This window comes from Hirundo rustica, chromosome 17 (assembly GCF_015227805.2).
Source record: "Hirundo rustica isolate bHirRus1 chromosome 17, bHirRus1.pri.v3, whole genome shotgun sequence".
In the NCBI taxonomy this organism is placed as follows: domain Eukaryota; kingdom Metazoa; phylum Chordata; class Aves; order Passeriformes; family Hirundinidae; genus Hirundo; species Hirundo rustica.
The window spans coordinates 5619487-5638333 of NC_053466.1; the positions used below are offsets into that span (position 1 = coordinate 5619487).

At 40.6% G+C, this 18847-nt stretch overlaps 1 protein-coding gene across 15 annotated transcripts in view; it reads left to right on the plus strand.

Moving 5' to 3' along the window:
* Nucleotides 1-18847, plus strand: part of EP400 (E1A binding protein p400) — a 46835-nt gene that overhangs the window by 7074 nt on the left and 20914 nt on the right. For 10 of the 15 annotated variants that reach the window (XM_058422788.1, XM_058422790.1, XM_058422792.1 and 7 more), the window contains 23 exons: nt 2139-2229; nt 2649-2756; nt 3463-3845; nt 4068-4373; nt 4500-4685; nt 6041-6181; nt 6288-6366; nt 6646-6692; nt 7721-7778; nt 8446-8535; nt 9699-9806; nt 10388-10581; nt 10769-10946; nt 11374-11510; nt 11668-11837; nt 12261-12435; nt 12828-12964; nt 13566-13752; nt 14628-14794; nt 15632-15786; nt 16313-16561; nt 17616-17780; nt 18581-18748. In XM_058422788.1, coding sequence (XP_058278771.1) covers nt 2139-2229; nt 2649-2756; nt 3463-3845; nt 4068-4373; nt 4500-4685; nt 6041-6181; nt 6288-6366; nt 6646-6692; nt 7721-7778; nt 8446-8535; nt 9699-9806; nt 10388-10581; nt 10769-10946; nt 11374-11510; nt 11668-11837; nt 12261-12435; nt 12828-12964; nt 13566-13752; nt 14628-14794; nt 15632-15786; nt 16313-16561; nt 17616-17780; nt 18581-18748 — 3679 coding nt within the window. The remainder of the gene's footprint in view (nt 1-2138; nt 2230-2648; nt 2757-3462; nt 3846-4067; nt 4374-4499; nt 4686-6040; nt 6182-6287; nt 6367-6645; nt 6693-7720; nt 7779-8445; nt 8536-9698; nt 9807-10387; nt 10582-10768; nt 10947-11373; nt 11511-11667; nt 11838-12260; nt 12436-12827; nt 12965-13565; nt 13753-14627; nt 14795-15631; nt 15787-16312; nt 16562-17615; nt 17781-18580; nt 18749-18847) is intronic. The other 5 variants (XM_058422794.1, XM_058422796.1, XM_040080646.2 and 2 more) reach the window with 2 other exon arrangements.

Here is an 18847-nt window from a genome sequence, read left to right on the forward strand (position 1 = left end):
AAGACATGTCTGCTCTCTGAAGAGTCTGGCCTAAATTACACGGTGATAATGCAGACAGCTGGGAGGCATATTCTTAAGAAAATGTCAGTCAGAAATCCTAAAGCAGAGATACAGCTTGGGACTGAGTATGCAGTCAACTAGAGGGAGAGAGCAGGTGAAATAAATAAATGGCATTTAATGTGGAGTTTGAAGAATGTAATTTCTTAAACTAATGTCCCAGTAGCATCTGATGCAAATGGGACATAAACTGAATTTGTTAGTCAATTTAGTAGCATTTACAAAACCAATTCTTATGTGTTATTTTGAAAATTCTGTAAATGCCCAGGTCTATGATGCTCTTCCAGACACTGGCTGTTGAACTTGAAATATGCTGCATGTCTACCTTGTGACAAGACAAATATTTGAAAACTTAATCCCTATTGAGTGTGAAGTGGCAGTGAACTGTGAATATGAGTCAGAGATACTTAAAACCAGAATTTACATCTTAAGGCTGTAGCTCTGTCTCTGGAGTGGCAGCAAATGCCCTCAGAGCAGCAACGAGACGTAAGTGTTATTAATTCATAGCTATTGATTGAGTCTGAGGGGCATAAGATACATTCAGCTCAAAAAGGAGCATTTGAAACCCAGTCATTGTAGGTGATGTTGGCTGTGATTATTAATACTATGCAGTGAAGCACTGAAGATGCAGGCTGTCACTGCTGTGATTTATTTCAGTATAGACTGGTGTTTACCTCCGTGGGTTTAATTTACATTGGTAAAATTTTGGTTAAGATCGGAGAACAAAATACCTGTGAATAAAGTAAAAAAAAAAAAAAAAAAAAAAAAAGGAAAATTACTGTCTTTCTATATTGTAATAAAAAATTTTCGCAACATTTGCAAACTCTTACTATACCTCAACATGTTTAAGGCTCTCACCATTAGAAAAGTACACTTTGAGAACTACAGTGCTAAATTAATTCATTTCCCAGGATGCAGAGACTGCCAGACATAAAATCTGTTTGTATTTTCTGATGGAATCTCTTGAGACTTCTTTTGGGATAGCCCTGATTTTTCTCATATTAAGTTTCGTAGTAGAATATTTGGTACAGCACTGCCAAATATTGAGGAGAATTTAAAAATGACTTGGAAGCTCACTGAAAGGAATTGGACTTGCACAGACTTGATGGACATTAAGAAGTACTTGCCAGTATTCTGAGGGCCCAAAGATGATGAAAATTGTCATATATCCAAATTTATTTGCTTCAGTAATCCTGTATGTGAGCCTGTCAGCTGTGCTTGATGCTGAAAGGAATCTCTGGGACAGGTTCTTGCCATAATTGCTAATATTAAATGTAGTGATTTAAAAATAAATTTTGAATGCACTTACTGAAGCTAAATTCCAGCTTGCTGAATCAGAGCCCAGTGATTCCTTTTGCATCTCAATATCAGTAGTGCTCTTCCATGCTTGTTAATTCGTAGTTTGAGTGCTGTTTGTCCTCAGAAAAAATGGTTAGTAGTTTCTGGTGGGCTCTGATGTCACCTTAACCTTTCTCTTCACCGAGTTTATTAACGAGACTCATTTTGTCAGCTGTGCAAACAAGTACAAGTCCAGCATCTGGAAAACTGGAACTGGAACTTGTGTACTTTGGCTGAGGCTCTTTATTCCATCTTCCTAGCTTTTTCCTGAAATACTTCAACGGTAACTCTCACAAAGCTCTATCCTGAGAGTGAGAGTGCTGGAGACTCAAATAACCTTAAACTGTTTTCAGGATGAGGATGAATTTGTGTGTTACTGATGTTCCACACAGATGTAATACACTGATGAAAATTTCCATTAATTAAAAAAAGGTAATAAAATATACTTTATTTTTTTTCCATATCCTATTTTCCCGAGTTTGGTGTCACTTAACAAAATTTAAGTGTGCATTATATATAACCAACTTCATCACTGTAAAATTTAAACTCAACAAAGAGTATCTGTGCATTGTAGACAGCTAAAACTTCATAGCAGATATTGAGTGAATCTTGTTTCCTTTGTTGTACAGCTGTTCTGAAGGACTTGTTCTGTGCTGGCCTCCTTAGCTCCATGTGTAAATTCTCTCCTGGTCTCAGACCATCTGCAGATTGAACTTCTGTGATTTGTTTTCTTTTCCCTGTAGCAAACGCATACAGGGACTCCAGCGCCGGGGACTGTGAGCACCATAGAGATTGAAGCTTTTAAGAGACAGCAGCAGGCCCTTGCACCAGCAGGTATGTTCCACAGGCACAATTCCACTTCATCCTCTTTTTTTTTTCCCAAACAGTGATTGGAGCCCACTGTTCTGTAACTCTGGAAATACATTTTTGCCTCACCTTGGGAGTCGCCCGATCCTTAGGGCTATCTACTGTGACTGGTGCTGCGGGAAGAGTGCACTCCACTCCCAGTAGATAGGCCTGGATTTGACGGGCATGGAGACGTGGTTAGGTTGATTGTTCTGGCTGAGAAGATTGGAGACGGCCAACTTGAAGTCAGAGGGACTCTGCCCCTGGAGCATGTTCTTCATAAATGCTACACATGTACCGTAGCTGTAGCTTTCGGAGCCGATGTTGGACTCATGTGTAGTAGTTTGCTTTGTAAAACTGAACCCATTCCATTATACCGTGCCATAAATGGAATTTGAATATCACAGATTCGTCTAAGAGACCACGAATTGAAGTGGGCCGTCATGGGATGGTTTTTCAGCACCCGGGTGTGGCTTCAGGAGTTCCTCTTCAACAGCTAATGCCAACGGCACAAGGTACTGTGTCACCACATGCCAGTTGCACATTAATTTCACAAGGAGATGTTGGTGATGGGACTAGAAACTTGGGCTTCCGGCCTGCCAAGATCCTAGTCCCACCACACACTTCTCCATGTAAATTAATATTTGGTATGCAATGCCTGGTTTGTTTAAGGAGCTGAGTGACGGGCTCCAAAGGTGCATGTGGGCATGGAAATACGTCACAGGTGCTGATGCAAAATGGCCGATCTGAGAATTCTGGAACTGAACCAATGATTTATGAAAATGAAACCACCTAATTGGAACATTCTGACAAATTTTTATTCATGAGTCATGCCAAGCTTTAGAATATGTGTTAGAGTGAATGTGTTCTTAGAAAGAACTAAGTAGTGTTTAGACTTCATGCTGGTTATTTTAGGTTAAATTCCATTAGCTCACCAGTCCTTTTTTTTTTTGAGTATATGAAATTTAGAAGACATAATGACATGCTCTTTTTTAGTTGCTGTGCTCCAAATTCTAGTTACAGTCCCGTGCATGAAGTACTTTGTTGTTTATTGTAATGGTGATTTATTTTGTGATCGTGACGTGGTATTTTCAAGTGATGGTGTCTTGTGGCAAAGTAAGTAACGAAACCGCTCTATTCGCAGTCGATTTCCTCCTGAAATCAACAGAGAGCGTGGGATGCTTTAATCTCACCTGCACCGTGTCTCCTCTCGCCCTGCAGGTGGGATGCCTCCCACTCCTCAGACGGTGCAGCTGACGGGGCAGAAGCAGAGCCAGCAGCAGTACGACCCCTCCAAGGGCCCTCCGGTGCAGAACGCGGCCAGCCTGCACACGCCGCCGCCGCAGCTGCCGGCGCGCCTGCAGCCCGCCAGCGTCCCCATGGCGTCGCTCCCGGCCGCCCTGCAGCTCCCGCAGCAGCAGCAGCCCCAGCTGGTGGAACCTCCGGCCCAGGCGCAGATCCAGGTGAAGATCCAGCCCCAAAGCGTGCCCCTGACGGCCGCTCCGCTTCCAGCGCCGCTGCAGCAGCAGGTGCCGCCGGCGATCCACGTGCAGGCACAGGCGCCCAGCCAAGCGTCGCAGCCGCAAGCTGCCATACAGCAACAGGTACGGGCGCCTTAGTGGGGTGGGCGCGTGTTTGTTTCCACGGCCGGGAAAGTCTAAGAACGCTGTCTTCATCTTTTCATTCCACTGGACACTTAAGTCCTTTCCTTGTAAAAATGCGGGTGTATATTGGTTATTAAATTAATGTCTCCATTATGTTCTGCTGTAATGTGGACTAAGTATTGAATCCTCAACTCATCAGTAACCAGAGTGTTTCTTGGGCAGACTGTGACTCTGACACGACCATCTGCAGATCCTGCTCCGAGTTCTCAGCGTCTTGCAGCAAATCCACTGCCACCTACCTCATCCATCGCTCCAGCAGCGATCCCAGGCACAACACCGCCTTCTCCATACCCAGTGCAAACAAACAGGACCTCTCCAGCAACCAACAAGTCCCTGTCTCCTGTTGCATCCAAGCCTCCTGGCGTAGCTGTAGCAGCAGCAGCACCTAAAACACAAAGTCCAGCTCAGAATGCAGCAGTGGTGCCGCAGGAAAACTCTCAAGACAAGCTGGCTGAGCAAGTCAAGCTGGTAAGATATTTTCTGTGTCACGCTTTTACACCTATTCTTTTCCTGTCAATTAATTTAATTAAGTGGGAGCAATTACAATTTTTCTCTGATTCAGCTCCATTGTAAGTCTCTGTACTTCTTTTTAAGGAAAATCAAATCCATCAGCGGATAGCAGAACTGAGGAAGGAAGGTTTATGGTCCCCCAGGCGACTGCCTAAACTCCAGGAGGCTCCAAGACCAAAATCCCACTGGGACTATTTGCTGGAAGAAATGCAGTGGATGGCAACTGATTTTGCTCAGGAGAGAAAGTGGAAGATGGCAACTGCTAAGAAGGTACTTGAAAAACATTTTATAACTCAGAACAATACATGTTGATAACTCTCAGTTTGGTAGCAAAGCTATTGAAATATCTTTTGCTACAGGTAGAAGTAAAGGAAAGTTGAGGCACTAACTCTTAACCTCAAATGAGAAGTTGTGTTATCAGTTTTGGGTACAGCACCTGAGACAGGCTGGATAACTGTACAGATCGTGGATGCAAATAACAGTTTGTGGATTTTATTCCTCTGGAAATCAAATAGCTTGTTAGGGAACCCACTCAATATGTTGACTGGGTTATATTTAAATAAAAAATAGAGTTGTCACGCCTGTCTCACAAATTATTTCCTGCCAATAAAGAGTAAATATAGAATTTCGTAAATAACTTCCATTGGGTGTGGTTGTCTGTCTAGTTCTTTTTTTCCTTAATCTCACAGAAAAATAAGAGTAAAGACAGTAGTGGAAACATGGTAGAGAACTGTTTCCATAGGGGAAGAGAGCCACACAGCAGGAATACAGTAGTGGAATGAAAAATCGTGTGGTGTGAGATGAAATATATAAAATCTGTTACAATTTACAGTAAACAAGGGTTTTCTATGGATACCAGCAATGTTGCATCTTTTCTTGATTCATTTATGACCAGTTTAGGGTAATGAAGAGAGCAACTGAAGGTCATTAGTTTAAATTGCCATGTTGTTTTCTACTGTATATTCTGAAATGATGGAAACTCAGAAGCAAAGTATTGAAATAAGTGTATTGTTTTGTGCAATAAATATCTGCATTTTGAATGTAATTTAAATCCAAATTTCCATTTGTGGCCAATGGTAGGTTTTTAAGAATAGGAGAAACAGGAAGGGCAAATGTGAAATGATCCTTCCCCTGGCACTATGCTTCAAACTTCTGGAAGTCAATGTTTTAGGGACCTCCTGAGCTAAAGGTTGCAATCAAGTCAGTCTTAACAGCCATTGACTGATCTTTCACTCATGTATGTACACTCTTTTTGAACTCATTTTAGCCTTGGTCTCTGACATTTTGTGGTGTGATTTCTGTGACTCCATGTGTGCTGTCTGAAAAAAAGTTTTCTTTTGTGTGTTTGCTGCTAATTTCAGTGGAATTTTTTTTTAATTTTTGTATTCAGAGAGTGAATTAAGTTTCCTACTTGATTTCTTAGTTATAGTTGTATTTTTTTTTTTTTTCTTTGAGTTTCATGTCTGTTGCTTTACTGGTATGGTAAGAATTAAAAATATTGGAGGTAAGTACTATGTGTGTAAAGCTATGGTCAACATCTGGCTGCTGATAACTACTATAATCTTAAGAAATGCAATTGTATGTATTTTGAGGTTAACCTAATTCAGTATTTCATGGTATTTTAGATGGTAAGAACAGTGGCTCGTTACCATGAGGAAAAGAAACTTAATGAAGAGCGAGCTAAAAGGGAAGAGCAGAACAAACTGAGGAGGATTGCAGCATCCATTGCTAGAGAAATAGAGTATTTCTGGTCTAACATTGAGCAGGTAAAGTAGCCACTCACTGAGACTCCTGCAATTTTTGGTGGTTCTTTCATCTTCAGTTATTATTTGTAAAATAAAAGTGCTTTATTAGACTTGCTTTACATTTCAGGTTGTTGAAATTAAACTGCAAATTGAATTTCAAGAGAAAAGGAAAAAAGCTTTGAATTTAAAGAGATTTTCAAGGAAAGGTAATTGTATTCCATTTCATAAGAAATATAGTCTGAATTCTGATGATATTGTTTTATATAATTGCACTCAGTGCAGGTTAATCTCGTTGGCAGTAAAATTGTGAGTTGCTAATAATAGGTTGTGAATAGATCTGAATCAGGAGTTATGAGTTTTTATGGTTTTGTGCTAGGTTTTGTTAATACTTCTTGTGTTTTGCTTTGAATACATATAAAAGTTCATGTAAGAAATGTAAAATTGCTAAGTGATGAATACATACATCAAGTGTAATAATTTTCCAGGTAAGGATACAAAAGAAGACCTTTATTTGGAAAAAGAAAGTGAAATGGTAAGTCTTTGTTTTTTGAAAAAACATCAGATTAGATGAAATGTGACTACATATGTGAGAAAGTTTTGGTAAAGGTTTTTGTTTTTTTTTAAATACATGGTGATGATAAGATTTCACTGTAGTTACTGACAAATGAACATTCAGTCACAAGCACAAGTATAATTTTTCTTTCCTGATTAGGCAGGGAAGTGGTTTATGGTTAGTACAGGTCTTTAGTGGCTGTGAATCATTCATTCTGAGATTGAAGACCAAAAAACTGTACAAATTGTCAGACTTGGGCAGGAGTTTCATCTGCAGTTGCCAGGGACAGACTTTGTGGGACGTGAAATGTGTTTTCAGGTGTTCAGCAGAGATTTATCTGCTGAGAGATGAAGGTGTATGTTAGAGAATGGATCAAACTGAATGAAACTTTGATATCTTTTTCCCTGAATGAAATGTGTGCTAAGGACTCCTTGGCTGTGTCTGTGCAATTGGAAAAAAATGGACAAGGGTTCTGAGGCCCTGAGCCACCTGTCCTGGCACAGCTGATGCCCATGTGCTGAAATACTCCCCCTCCACCAAGCAGAATGCTTGCATCTGAATTTCCTGCTGGGAACAAACCTTAGCATGTGTTATCGGCCAAACTGTGGCCCAGCACTGGCTGTGAGAGTTAATTGGCACAGGCTAAACAATTCTATGGAGTGCACTGGGCAGCTGAGACAATTGTAGGCCTGTGCCATATCCCTTTTTTATTGACTAGTGAAAAAATTGAGTCCTTGAGCCAGCCTGGGTAAAAGTTTTGTACCACAGCTGGACCTGAATAATTTGGCTCACGAGCAGTAGAATTGGCTGGCTGCACACTCTCATCAGTTCAGAAGCAGAGTTTCTGTTTTTGCATGACCAGGGAAGTGCTAATAGGTGTTAAGTGTCTATCAGCAAATGCTTTTGGGACTACAAGGAGTATTTAGTTGTCTTTAAGAAAACAAACAAAGCCCCCTGCTTATCTTCTGTTTTCTATGATTTTAAATATTACAATTATTTAATGCTAGGGGGGTTCATCATCTGGAAGGAAGAGAAAGGCAAGCACATCTTTGACTGATGAGGAAGGTAAGTCACTTCTCAAAATTTTGCATCCGTAGCATAGTATGTAAGTTGAATATTAAACCCACAAGTTTTCAGTCTGTTACTGTGTGGGTGCAGTGCTTTTCACAAACCAAACACCAACCTTGATCTATTTCTTAGAGACATTAGATAGGCAGTTAAATAGTAAATTGTCCCTAAAAGAGCTCCAGCGAAAATCTGAAAATAACATTTTCCTTGAAATTATACTGCCATCGTTATTGGTGGATTTTAATTCATTCTGTCCTCATTACTTCATTTGTCAGACTTTACTAATGGTCTTGAAGTTCTTTTGAGGATTTTAGACTGAAACACCCATCTGCTTTGGGTCCTTTCTTGTGGTGACCACTCTGTCATGTTCCTGACAAAGGAACTCCCCTGTTTAAAGCTACAGAACAATCTGTGGTGAACAATGTCAATCAATACTTAACTGCCTTCTGTCCCGAGGCAGAAGTGCTTCTCTCCTGTTCATTTATCTTTTAAATAGTGCATATAGTTGCTCTCAGATTATCTTGTTTTCCATACACATTTAGTTATTTTCAAATCTTGCAGACTTAGAATATTCTGTGCTCGTTCACTTCAGGGATATGGAATTACAGGCTTCCTGAATTATTGTATAATTTTAATCCAAGATGTGTATTTGTTTTTCTTGTAGTTGAAGATGAAGAAGAAACAATTGAAGAACAAGAAGCTAAAGAAGGAAACATAAATCATCAAACTGAATTATCTAATTTAGCCAAAGAAGGTAGGATGTGGCTTGATTCTTCTCTGGGCTGGGCTCTGAAACAACAGCTGGAAGCACACAGCACTTGTTGTATTTGTAAAGAGGGTTAGAGGTGGAAAATTGAGTGCATTCAGATGTTCAGTCCTGTGTAGTCTGTATTTAGTTTTTTCTGTTTGGAAAGCTGCAGCAGTTTATGGGATGATGATGGACATCTGCACTTCACAAAGCAGTCCAGCTATCAAACCAGGTGGCTTGAGAAGAAGTAGTTCTCTAGTGAAGCACTGCATTAAAACCTTCCACCAAGACTCAACCTGAGTTCTAGGAGTGCATGATAAACACTTAAACCCAGGGTTGTATCAGACTGAAAATGGACATTTTATCATCAACTGTCTTGAGTATCAGAAGGGTTTTGTAACTGACTTGGTAGGTCCAAAAGAGCGCTTAAGTGCTGATCTTGAAAGGGGTGGGGTATAAATATTTGAAGATAAGGGGCTTTTAGGGACAGTGCTCTGGCTAGCAGCTCTCTCATTAGCCATGTAATTACTGTGCTGAGCTTGGTGTGTGCAAAGTACCCCATAGAGATGTGTCACTTACCCTGGAAGAAGCAGATTTTCAGGGGCAGGCTGCCCATGAGGCTGAGCGTGCCTGGCGATGAACATGCGGTCTCCAAATCTGTTTGTTTGGTCTCTTTAGCAGCTTAGTTGCTGCAGTGACCTGGCCAGTTGGAGGGATTATAACCCTTGGCCAGTCAGCCTAGTTCCTAATGAGAATGTTTGCTGATTGATTGGTGGCTGCCAGCATGTACATTCCTAGTTTAACAGCTCAGACAAGGGATCCTGGAGTTAAAACTCAGTTTTGAAACTTTTGAAGTCTTGCATTGTCTTCCAACCACTCAGCTGGATTTAATGCCCTACCTTCACAACTGGGGGTTTACTGAGGGTTGTAGGGTGTATTACAGTAAAAAGCAAGGTATGAGAGCAAACTACTTGGTGTAATGCCAAATGTTCTCTGTAATCAAGGTTATTAAATAAATGCTGCCATCATTCACTTAATAATTACCTCTGAAGTTAACTTCTGATTAGAGAACTGGCTGTATGCAGAAGAATGTAATGAGATTATAATTAGTAGTGTCTATTGTTCCAAGTTTTGGTATTTTTAAACTTCCATCCTTTAATGCCCTTCAGCTGAACTGCCCCTGGAAGATTTGGTAAAGATGTATGAAGGTGCCTTTGCAGAAAATTTTCACTGGCCCCAGCCGAAGCCTGATAGTGAAGAGGAGAGCAGTGAGGAAGGTAAATTATTTTATGTTTAGTTGTGCTGATTTACAAGGTGAAATAAGTAGCTTGGCTCTTCAGGACTCTGTGAAGAGGCATTTTGTTCTAGGGGAAAACACACTGAGTGAATCACATTTAAAATTTCTCTGTTTGTGAAAAGAGGGCAGTGTTTGCCTGTCTTAAAGTGAAGATGTGTGAGATTTTCAAGAACAATAGTGAGCCATAGAAAAGCCTTTCTACAATGAATTAAACAGCACCCTTCATAGGCAGCTATAATTACACTTCTGTTCTATGATAACATGATGATAGAACTACATCTTGAAGAAGGTTTTAAATGGAATGTGAGAGCCTTCCTAGAAGTTGTGAAAAGCTAATGGTCATGTTAGCCAAGCTAGCATGAATATCCAGAACATGTACATGAACCTGAGCTTAGGCTATTTGCATTTCACCTGAACCAGCTTGAAAATCATAGAATTGCTTTTAAAAGTTAGCTGCCTCCTTTAGACCCGTATCTGAATCCTGGTTACCTCAATTCCTTTGGGTAACTGCTGCTGAAGTTTATTTTAAATACCACTGTGATTTTTTTCTTTCTCTCCTAGAAATGGAAGACCACATGTCTGATAGGGAAAGTCCCCAGAAAGAAGTTGTCCTCATAGACTCCCTTCTCAGCATTGAGCAGTACAAGGGCATGGACAGGTCGAGTCCTCCCAAGAAGCACGTGCGAGACATAGCGGAAGTCGCTGCTGCAGCAGAGATGTTGTTACCTAAAGGCAGCTCCAGGATAACAACAGCAGTAAGAATCTCTATTTTCTGCTACTCTGTGTGCTGATGTTTGCACATAGAATGCTTTTTTCTTCATTATTTTGTAGCTTTTAGCAAGAAATTGCTTTTTTGGGGGGGTTACCTATAGAATGTTTATGCTTTATGCCATGCTCTGTGAATTTAACTCAGGTAAAAATATCAAATTATTCATATTACAGATAAAATACAACACTCCATCACTGCTGTATGGGTCTCTCAGAGAATATCAGAAGATTGGGCTGGATTGGCTGGCAAAGCTGTACAGGAAGAATCTCAATGGCATCCTGGCAGATGAGGCAGGGCTTGGGAAAACAGTGCAAATTATTGCCTTTTTTGCCCATTTGGCTTGTAATGAAGGTAAGTTCGTTTGGCTAACAGTTTTAGCCAGGTACTTATCTTTGGGAACTGTAGGCTAGGGTCACCTTTTTTTTTCCCGACTGAACCATATCAGGCTTTAGTTAATGACAGGAGTAAGATTGTGTCAGAATAACTTTCTGATATTTTGTGACAAGGGTGCTATCTAGTCAAGTGTAGTGTCTGATTAACCTGTTACCCTCTAGAGGTTCTTCTGAATACTTCTATATTCTTACTAGTGCAGAAAAGCCTTACAAATTGTTTAATGACTAGGAGTAGATTGGTCATTAAAATACCTCTGTTGTTATTGGATCTCACTTTTAATGATTAATTTAGTGCAATGCACTTCAAAAATCAAGGGAGAATATAAGCCACATGCATTGTAAGGAGCCTCTTTCCAGTGTTAACTGCTGTGTTTCCCCTTCTGTAGGGAACTGGGGTCCTCACCTTGTTGTTGTCCGGAGCTGTAACATACTGAAATGGGAGTTGGAATTGAAACGTTGGTGCCCAGGATTGAAAATACTTCTCTACTTTGGGAGCCAAAGAGAACTTAGGGCAAAAAGACAGGTGCTGTATTTTGCAACTCTTACACTGTTGCCTGAGACATTCAGCCTGTATATGTCTGTCTTATTTGTCTTTTTTTAATGAAGAAGTAGCTGGTTGTAAGATACTTGAGAGTTCTGCCTTAACTTTTCTGTCTTATCCTTTCTTTCCTTTTCCATAGGAATGGACAGAACCCAACAGCTTCAATGTGTGCATCACCTCCTACAAGCAGCTGTTCAAAGGCCACACAGCGTTCATGAAAATGCGATGGAAATACTTAATAGTAGATGAGATGCAGCAAATAAAGAATATGACTGAGAAACACTGGGAGGCACTTTTCAGTCTTCGCAGGTACAGAGAGAGAATTGATTTCCTGCTGCCAGTGGGTTTTTCTCTTTCCATGTCTCACAGTTCTATTCTTAACAGAAAACTGATTACAAAAAGCCCAATTGACCAGGTCTGCCCAAATTCCTGAGCGATGTGCACCTATAGAGAAGTGCTTTTATTTGAAACCATCAGGATTCAGAGAAATGCTTGAGATCTTTTTGTTTCCACTATCATATCGCTGTAATTCCTCTTCCTTGATACTCTGTGCTCCCAAACAGATTCTCTTGTATGTTCTCTGCAGTGAAGGAGCTGTTTGGTGGTATATTCAAGATTGAAAAGATACTTTATCCTGGGTTTAATTTTATTATACCTACATAATTCTTCTGTGTATCTGACAAACATAAAGACACAGTTATCAGTCAATGAAAAATCTTCTTTTGTTCACAGCCAGCATCGTTTGCTTCTGATAGACACTCCTTTGCATAACACACTGATGGAGCTGTGGACCATGGTACATTTTTTGATTCCGGGAATTTCCAGACCTTACCTGGATTTTCCAGTAAAAGCACCTAATGAGGAGAACCAGGATTATTGCCATAAACTGGTCATCAGGTTGCACAGAGTATGTTGTCATTTTTTCTCATGTGTCCAGCTACAGTAGTAATGCTGTTGAGGAGAGGGGGAAGAAAAATACGTGGTTCCAGATCAGAATTTGTGTCCTTTCTTAACACTTTGTTCAGTTCAGACAGAAAATCCTGCTGAAAGCAGAGGGTTCTGCTACCAGAAGAGTGTGAAGATTTCTTTTAAAAATAATACAGGGCTCAGATTTTGAAGCATGACATGCAGGAATTAAAGAGCAAATTAATGTCTGTACAACTATGTGCATAGCAGTATGATTATATATAGCATATACAGTTTATCACATCAAATCTGTTAGGTGTGAATGAGTTGAGCTTCCTGTTGTAAACTCTTTGAAGTGAGAATTTTTTTCCTCTCAATTCTGAAACGTTTCAGATGATTCAGCCGTTTATTTTGCGGAGATCAAAGAGGGATGTTGAAAAGCAGCTCACAAAGAAATACGAACACGTGCTCAAGTGCCGCCTGTCTAGTCGACAAAAAGCCATGTATGAGGATGTCATATTACAGCCAGGGTAAGGGCTTGAAGCAGTAAATATAAAATGCTGTCACTTTTAGGGCTTAAGCAAGGAAAGAAATGGTTGTCATGGGGGGAAGTGTTTTAGTGTTTCTCTGAAATTTTCCATTATGGCCCACGAATAAAATGTGATCGCATTATAGCCTAGAATTGCAGCAGGTGATGCTATGGAGTTGTGAAAAACATGCATTTACCTTTAAGAATCGAGTTATGATGGTCAGGTCTTCTCCTGTATTGTTTTAATATTTGTCTCTAATAAGTGGTTCTTCACTTTTTAAAGCCCAGAGTTTTTCCTCACTACTCCTCTGCCAGTGGGAATTGATAGGTGCAGGGGTGAAACAGAAAGCAGGGAGAGGATAGGGAGCTGGATAGGCTGTATTTGATTGTAAGGCAGCACTGGGTCTTTAGGTTTCACTTTTCCAAATTTACTTTGGGTACAGTGCTGCTTAAAATACTGCAGAAGACCTTGGTGGAATCTAAACTTGTTTTGAGACTTTTGCATAACATACTGCATTGCTCATTCTCACCTTGCTGATTTAGGGACGACTCTATAAAAACTGCACATAGATCAATGTCTTTCTGTATAATTCATTTGGCAGAACCCAGGAAGCCCTCAAGAGTGGACACTTCATCAGTGTCCTGCATGTCCTGATGCAGCTGCAGCGGATTTGTAACCACCCTGATCTGATAAATCCCCGACTTTCAAGCTCCTCTTTTGTATCAGAAACACTGGAATACAGAACAGCCTCTCTGGTGCTGCGAGCCCTGGAAGGGGATATTTGGAAGGTCAGTAGAAAAGTTAAGGGTTTTTACCTCTCTTAGTGCCCTGGCAGAATTTCAGTACAGTTTTCTTATGTGTGCTTTCTTATACCAAGAGTGTTCTTGCTGCATCTCTTTTTTTGTCATAGTGGTTTGAATTTTTCAAGTGGTTTGTAAGCAGTAATTTTTCATGAACTACTTGGTCCAAGAGAAATTATCTTTGCTTTCATCCTGCTCATGTTTGCAGGAATTTTCTAACACTGAAGTCACTCTGGGTAGCATTGTGTTTATTTATGGCATTCTGCAATTTTCTTTTTGCTTTTACTAGCTGAGGGAAAGCAAGGCTTATTTTTTTTCACATAAACATTATGTTACAATGACTAAATTAGTACCCTTCTGTCAATCCATTTGAAGTACCACTATTTATGTTATTGTTAAACAAGTGATCCCAGTCCTTGGCATGATAAAAAATATAAAAGAAGTATGAGTAATGGAACAGCTGACATTTTTTGTTTAATTTTATTTCCATTCTTCATATTTTTCTACTCTTAAATTATAGTTTGGCATTTAAGCTTGATAGTTAACCTTCAAAGAGTTCTATTTAATTCTTTGGAAACTGTGATATAGGAAGAATTGTTAAATGTGTTTTGCTTTATTTCCATTATTGGCTAATGATTGCAGTTCTTTTTCTTCTAATGCTTAAAATGGGGCTGTCAGTTTAAAATTTATTTCCAAGGTTTCTAGGCAGTTTTGGCTAATAATTAATAGTTCTTTTCTTAAACTTACACCATTTATTTCAAGCTAAAAAGTAAATATATAGAAACTTAATTCAGCTTGGGACATATAGAGGACTTAACTGTTTTGGTCATCATATAAAACAAACAACTTTCTGAAATCCCTAGGAATCGGACCTGTCTCTTTTTGATCTCATTGGAATGGAAGACAAAATGACTCATTATGAAGCACAAATGTTGCCAAAACAAAAGGTTACCAGAAAGTTGATTGAAGAAATCTACAGCTCCCCTCCACCACCGGCGAGGCCCAACCCAGTGAAGCTCAAACCAAGCAGGTGTGTATGCCTACACTCACTCCTAAGCTAGAATTGCAGCAGCAAAAGGTGGTTCTGTTGCAGTCTTTGCAGAATTCTCTCGGCCTCTCTGTTAATGGGATTCACACAAAACCTCAGGCTTATCTTTGTATTTAATTTTTCTCTTGCTTTCGTGTTTACCTCTGAAAATAAGAATTCTGTTCTTTGAGGCATGCAATTCCGTTTGAAGTTTGTTGATGTATTTCCCATAGTCCTTAGTTCAGCAGCAGATGAGCTTTGTTCTTGGACCTTGTTTATGGCAATTGAGTGTTGTTTTGCAGAATTAGCAGGAGGATAATTCAAGACTAAGTTGGGCCTGCAGTGTCAGCTGTGCTCTCACTGTTATCTAAGAGGCATATGAAGTTTTATAGCAGTACATTTTTTTTTAAGTATTTTTCCTCTAGTGAAGTACTGTTCTCAAAGTTATGTAGAACTGTTTTTCTAATGCAAGAGAGTTTCCTGATGACCTGCAGCATGTTGATGTCTCTCTGGAGATAATATGGCAGCCCTTTTTTTCAGATCTCTTCAGATATATCTTTTCCCAGATGCTCACCTAGCCTCTTTCAGATATTTGCTGTAATTCTGAAGCATCCTGCATTAAACTGGCTGTACAGCAATGAAAGTTTTCTTTCTTCGATTTAGCAAAATCACTTCCTACGGTGTTTGCTTGTGAAGTGATGAGTCTTGCCAGCTTCAGCCATCTGCAGGAAGATTAGCATCTGACATGATCGGTTTATGTGTTCCTCAGGGGACAGAGTTTGTTTCTAAAGGCCAAGCTATGATCTTCCTACAGACTTTGACTTTCCCTGCTCTTGCCAGGTTGTTCCAGCCCGTTCAGTATGGTCAGAAGCCCGAGGGCAGGACGGTAGTTTTCCCGAGCACTCAAGTCCAACGCACGGTGACCACGGCGACGGTGACTCAGCAGGGACAAGTGCGAGGCAGATCCCCCATAGCCACGGTGTCTTCAAATCAAGGTAAGGGAGTCAGTGCCACCCTGGGCACCTGCACCTCAGCGTAGACAGATACGAGTTAGTCTGTTTAATAGAACTCCTTTTCCCTCTAGCTTAATGGTCCAGAATACTAATGGCTTAAAAATACCAACAGACTAATTGCCAGTAAAATTTCCCCGCTAGTTTCTCCAGTATGATCTGCCAGTATAATGCAAAACTAAGCTTTGTGTAACCTGTTAGCATATGGAGTAAATATGCCACAGTTGGTATTTAAACCCCCAAAGACGTGTAATGTTCTGTCGAAGATGGGAATGTTCAGTGCTTCTCTGTATTTATTTAGCCTTTAAACAATGCTTTCCAAGTAGATAATGTCGTAAAAATAGGATGGAGTAAGAGGTGTGGCTAGAAATCCCACTCTGTAAGGACAAAGCCGTTCTTGTTAGCCGTTTGATTATCCTGTTGGAAGGTTTCTTTTTAATGCAGGTTGCTTAAAAAGACCGGGAGTTAAAAACCTCTAACAGCTTGCCCAAACAACCCTTATTGATTGCAGCCGCAGCAGCACAGTTTCAGACAACTCAGGCTTCCACCAGTGCTCCAAGACACCAGGCCGCAGCGACCTTCACCACAGCAACTAGCGCAGCCAACCCTGTGAAACCGCGGGGCCAGACCTCTGCGCCGGCCCCGCAGCCGGGCCAGCCCCAGCCACAGCCACAGCCACAGCCCCCCCCGCACACCATCCAACAGAGTGTGCTGCCTCAGAGGCTCGTACTGACCTCTCAGGCCCAGGCACGGTTGCCTAGTAAGTGGCCTCCCCTTTCAAGGTTTCTCCCACCTTTGTACTACAATGAGGTTAAGTTACTAGGCACCCTAAAATGTGTACAGAATCGTTGTTTTTTTTTCACTCTTCTGATTAGCCTTGCTCAGTACGTTGCTTTATGACCAAGGAAAATCGAAAATTGGATAAGAAACAATAGAATTGCTGTGGACATACATTAGCGGTGTCAACTTAATCTCCTGTTTCTGCATGTTTCTTCTGCTGGCAAGACTTCCTTCAGACCAAATGTTTTAGCTCTCTTCCTAATTGTTCCTTTCATGTTAAACACTAATCCATCTGCTAAAGGCCTCTCTGGCGGAGAGGAGCGTCGACACTGTTAGGCAGAGAAAAGCGATGAGGCTTTGCTTTAAGGTTGTGTGTGCACTGCCTATTAGCATGTGTAGAGAGTACTGAGCACTGATGTATTAATTTTATCTCTGGGGTAATGCACTGCCTTTACAAAAGCTGAATTTTCTCACCAGTATTTTCTCAATATCGTAAAACTTAATGCTGAAATGCGTCTAACCTTTCTGCATTTAAATCACAAAAAGCTTGGTCCTTGCCACTTCAAAGCTTTTTGGTTTGTCTAAATGCAGATTGCTTAAAATAAATTATGTTTCATCAGCAAATTTCGAATGTGTATTTAATGTGCCACACATAGGAATATTTTAATTTCTTCCTTAAACCTTCCTTCATGCTCTTGAAAAGGCAGTGAAAATCACTTTAATGTCTATACTTGTTCTGTTACAAAGTGTCACATGAGTTTTCAGGTAGCTCTTAACTTTTTTGCTAATGAAAGTGGTAATTTCTAAAATGTTGATGTTCTTACCCTTTAAACAATCAGCTTCTTTCCAGTTTGTCCAACAAATATAGAAAGCAGTACCTGCTTAACTTCTATATGACACTTTTGATGCACTAATTGTAATTATGCATGGAAGGCGCTTCAGCACCGGTTTACTAACCAAAAAGTAGAATTGTGAATATTGAACAACTGGCCTCCCACTCTGATTTTTTTAATGCCTGTTTCCCTCCTTAACAGGTGGTGAGGTAGTAAAAATAGCCCAGCTGGCTTCTATAGCAGGAGCACAAGGCAGGATTGCTCAGCCAGAGACCCCAGTGACTCTGCAGTTCCAAGGGAACAAGTTCACTTTGTCACACAGTCAACTCCGCCAGCTCACTGCAGGGCAGCCCCTGCAGCTACAAGGTACTTACTTCAACACAGGCAGTTTTCCATTATTCAGAATGCTCATGTTTTGATATGGGCACCACGTTCCTTGTTGCTGGAGATTTTTCCATCCCCAGTGCATATACTGTCCTGCTCTTCCTATTTTCTGTGAGTCAAGGTAGCTCTGGTTTGAAAAATAAGTGCCTGTCAAATGAGACATGGTTACTTTTTTTTTTTCTGTATTGTATTTCAAAAATGTGATTATTTGATTTGTTTTCAAACCCATGCAGTGCAGCTAAACTAAGGTGAGGCATTATTTGATATAAACTCCCTGCTGAGCAGAAACAGAAAAACTGAGAACGTTCTTGGTTTATTCTGAAATTGTGTAAATAATACTTCAAGATTGGCATGCTTCTGAATTTTGGCCCAACTATTGCCCTGAGCTGAGTGCTCTACCTACAATCCATATTCTTCTCAAATCTCCCTTGCTGGTGGTGTGTAGTGCCAAATTTAGGAGAGCTGGCCTATCTTGGTTCTCTGTGGCCAACAAAATAAATAGAGGGAATGTTAAGTGAAGATTTTTTTTGTTTGGTTGAATTCTCTCCGAATTCTGTATCAATACCTAGATTAGAATGATACCCCTGTGACGTGAAGCTCCTCTTCAGTTTTGAATACTGGGTGGGTGTTTCCCTCCTTTTTGGCAGATTGGTGTAATCAGCGCGTCTGGTGAAATTTAACGTGGTTTGAAGCAGTAATGATCAGCTTGCAACACTAATAGATTTTGCTAGAGAAGACTTATTCTTTTCCACCCTAATGTGTGTTAAAATGCTCCACTGCAGGAAGTGTCCTTCAGATTGTGTCAGCCCCTGGGCAGCAGTACCTGAGGCCGCAGGGCCCCGTGGTCATGCAGACGGTTTCCCAAGCAGGAACTGTGCAGAACGCCCTGAACGCTTTAGGAAACCAGCCCCAAGCAGGGGTCCCAACTTCCACTGCAGTCACACAGCAAGGTGGGTTTTCCAGCCTGAAGAAATGTCTCTGTCTAACTGTTCTGTTGCTAAAATCACTTTCGTGTATAGCTCCAAGTTGCTGCAGGTCATAATTCTGTA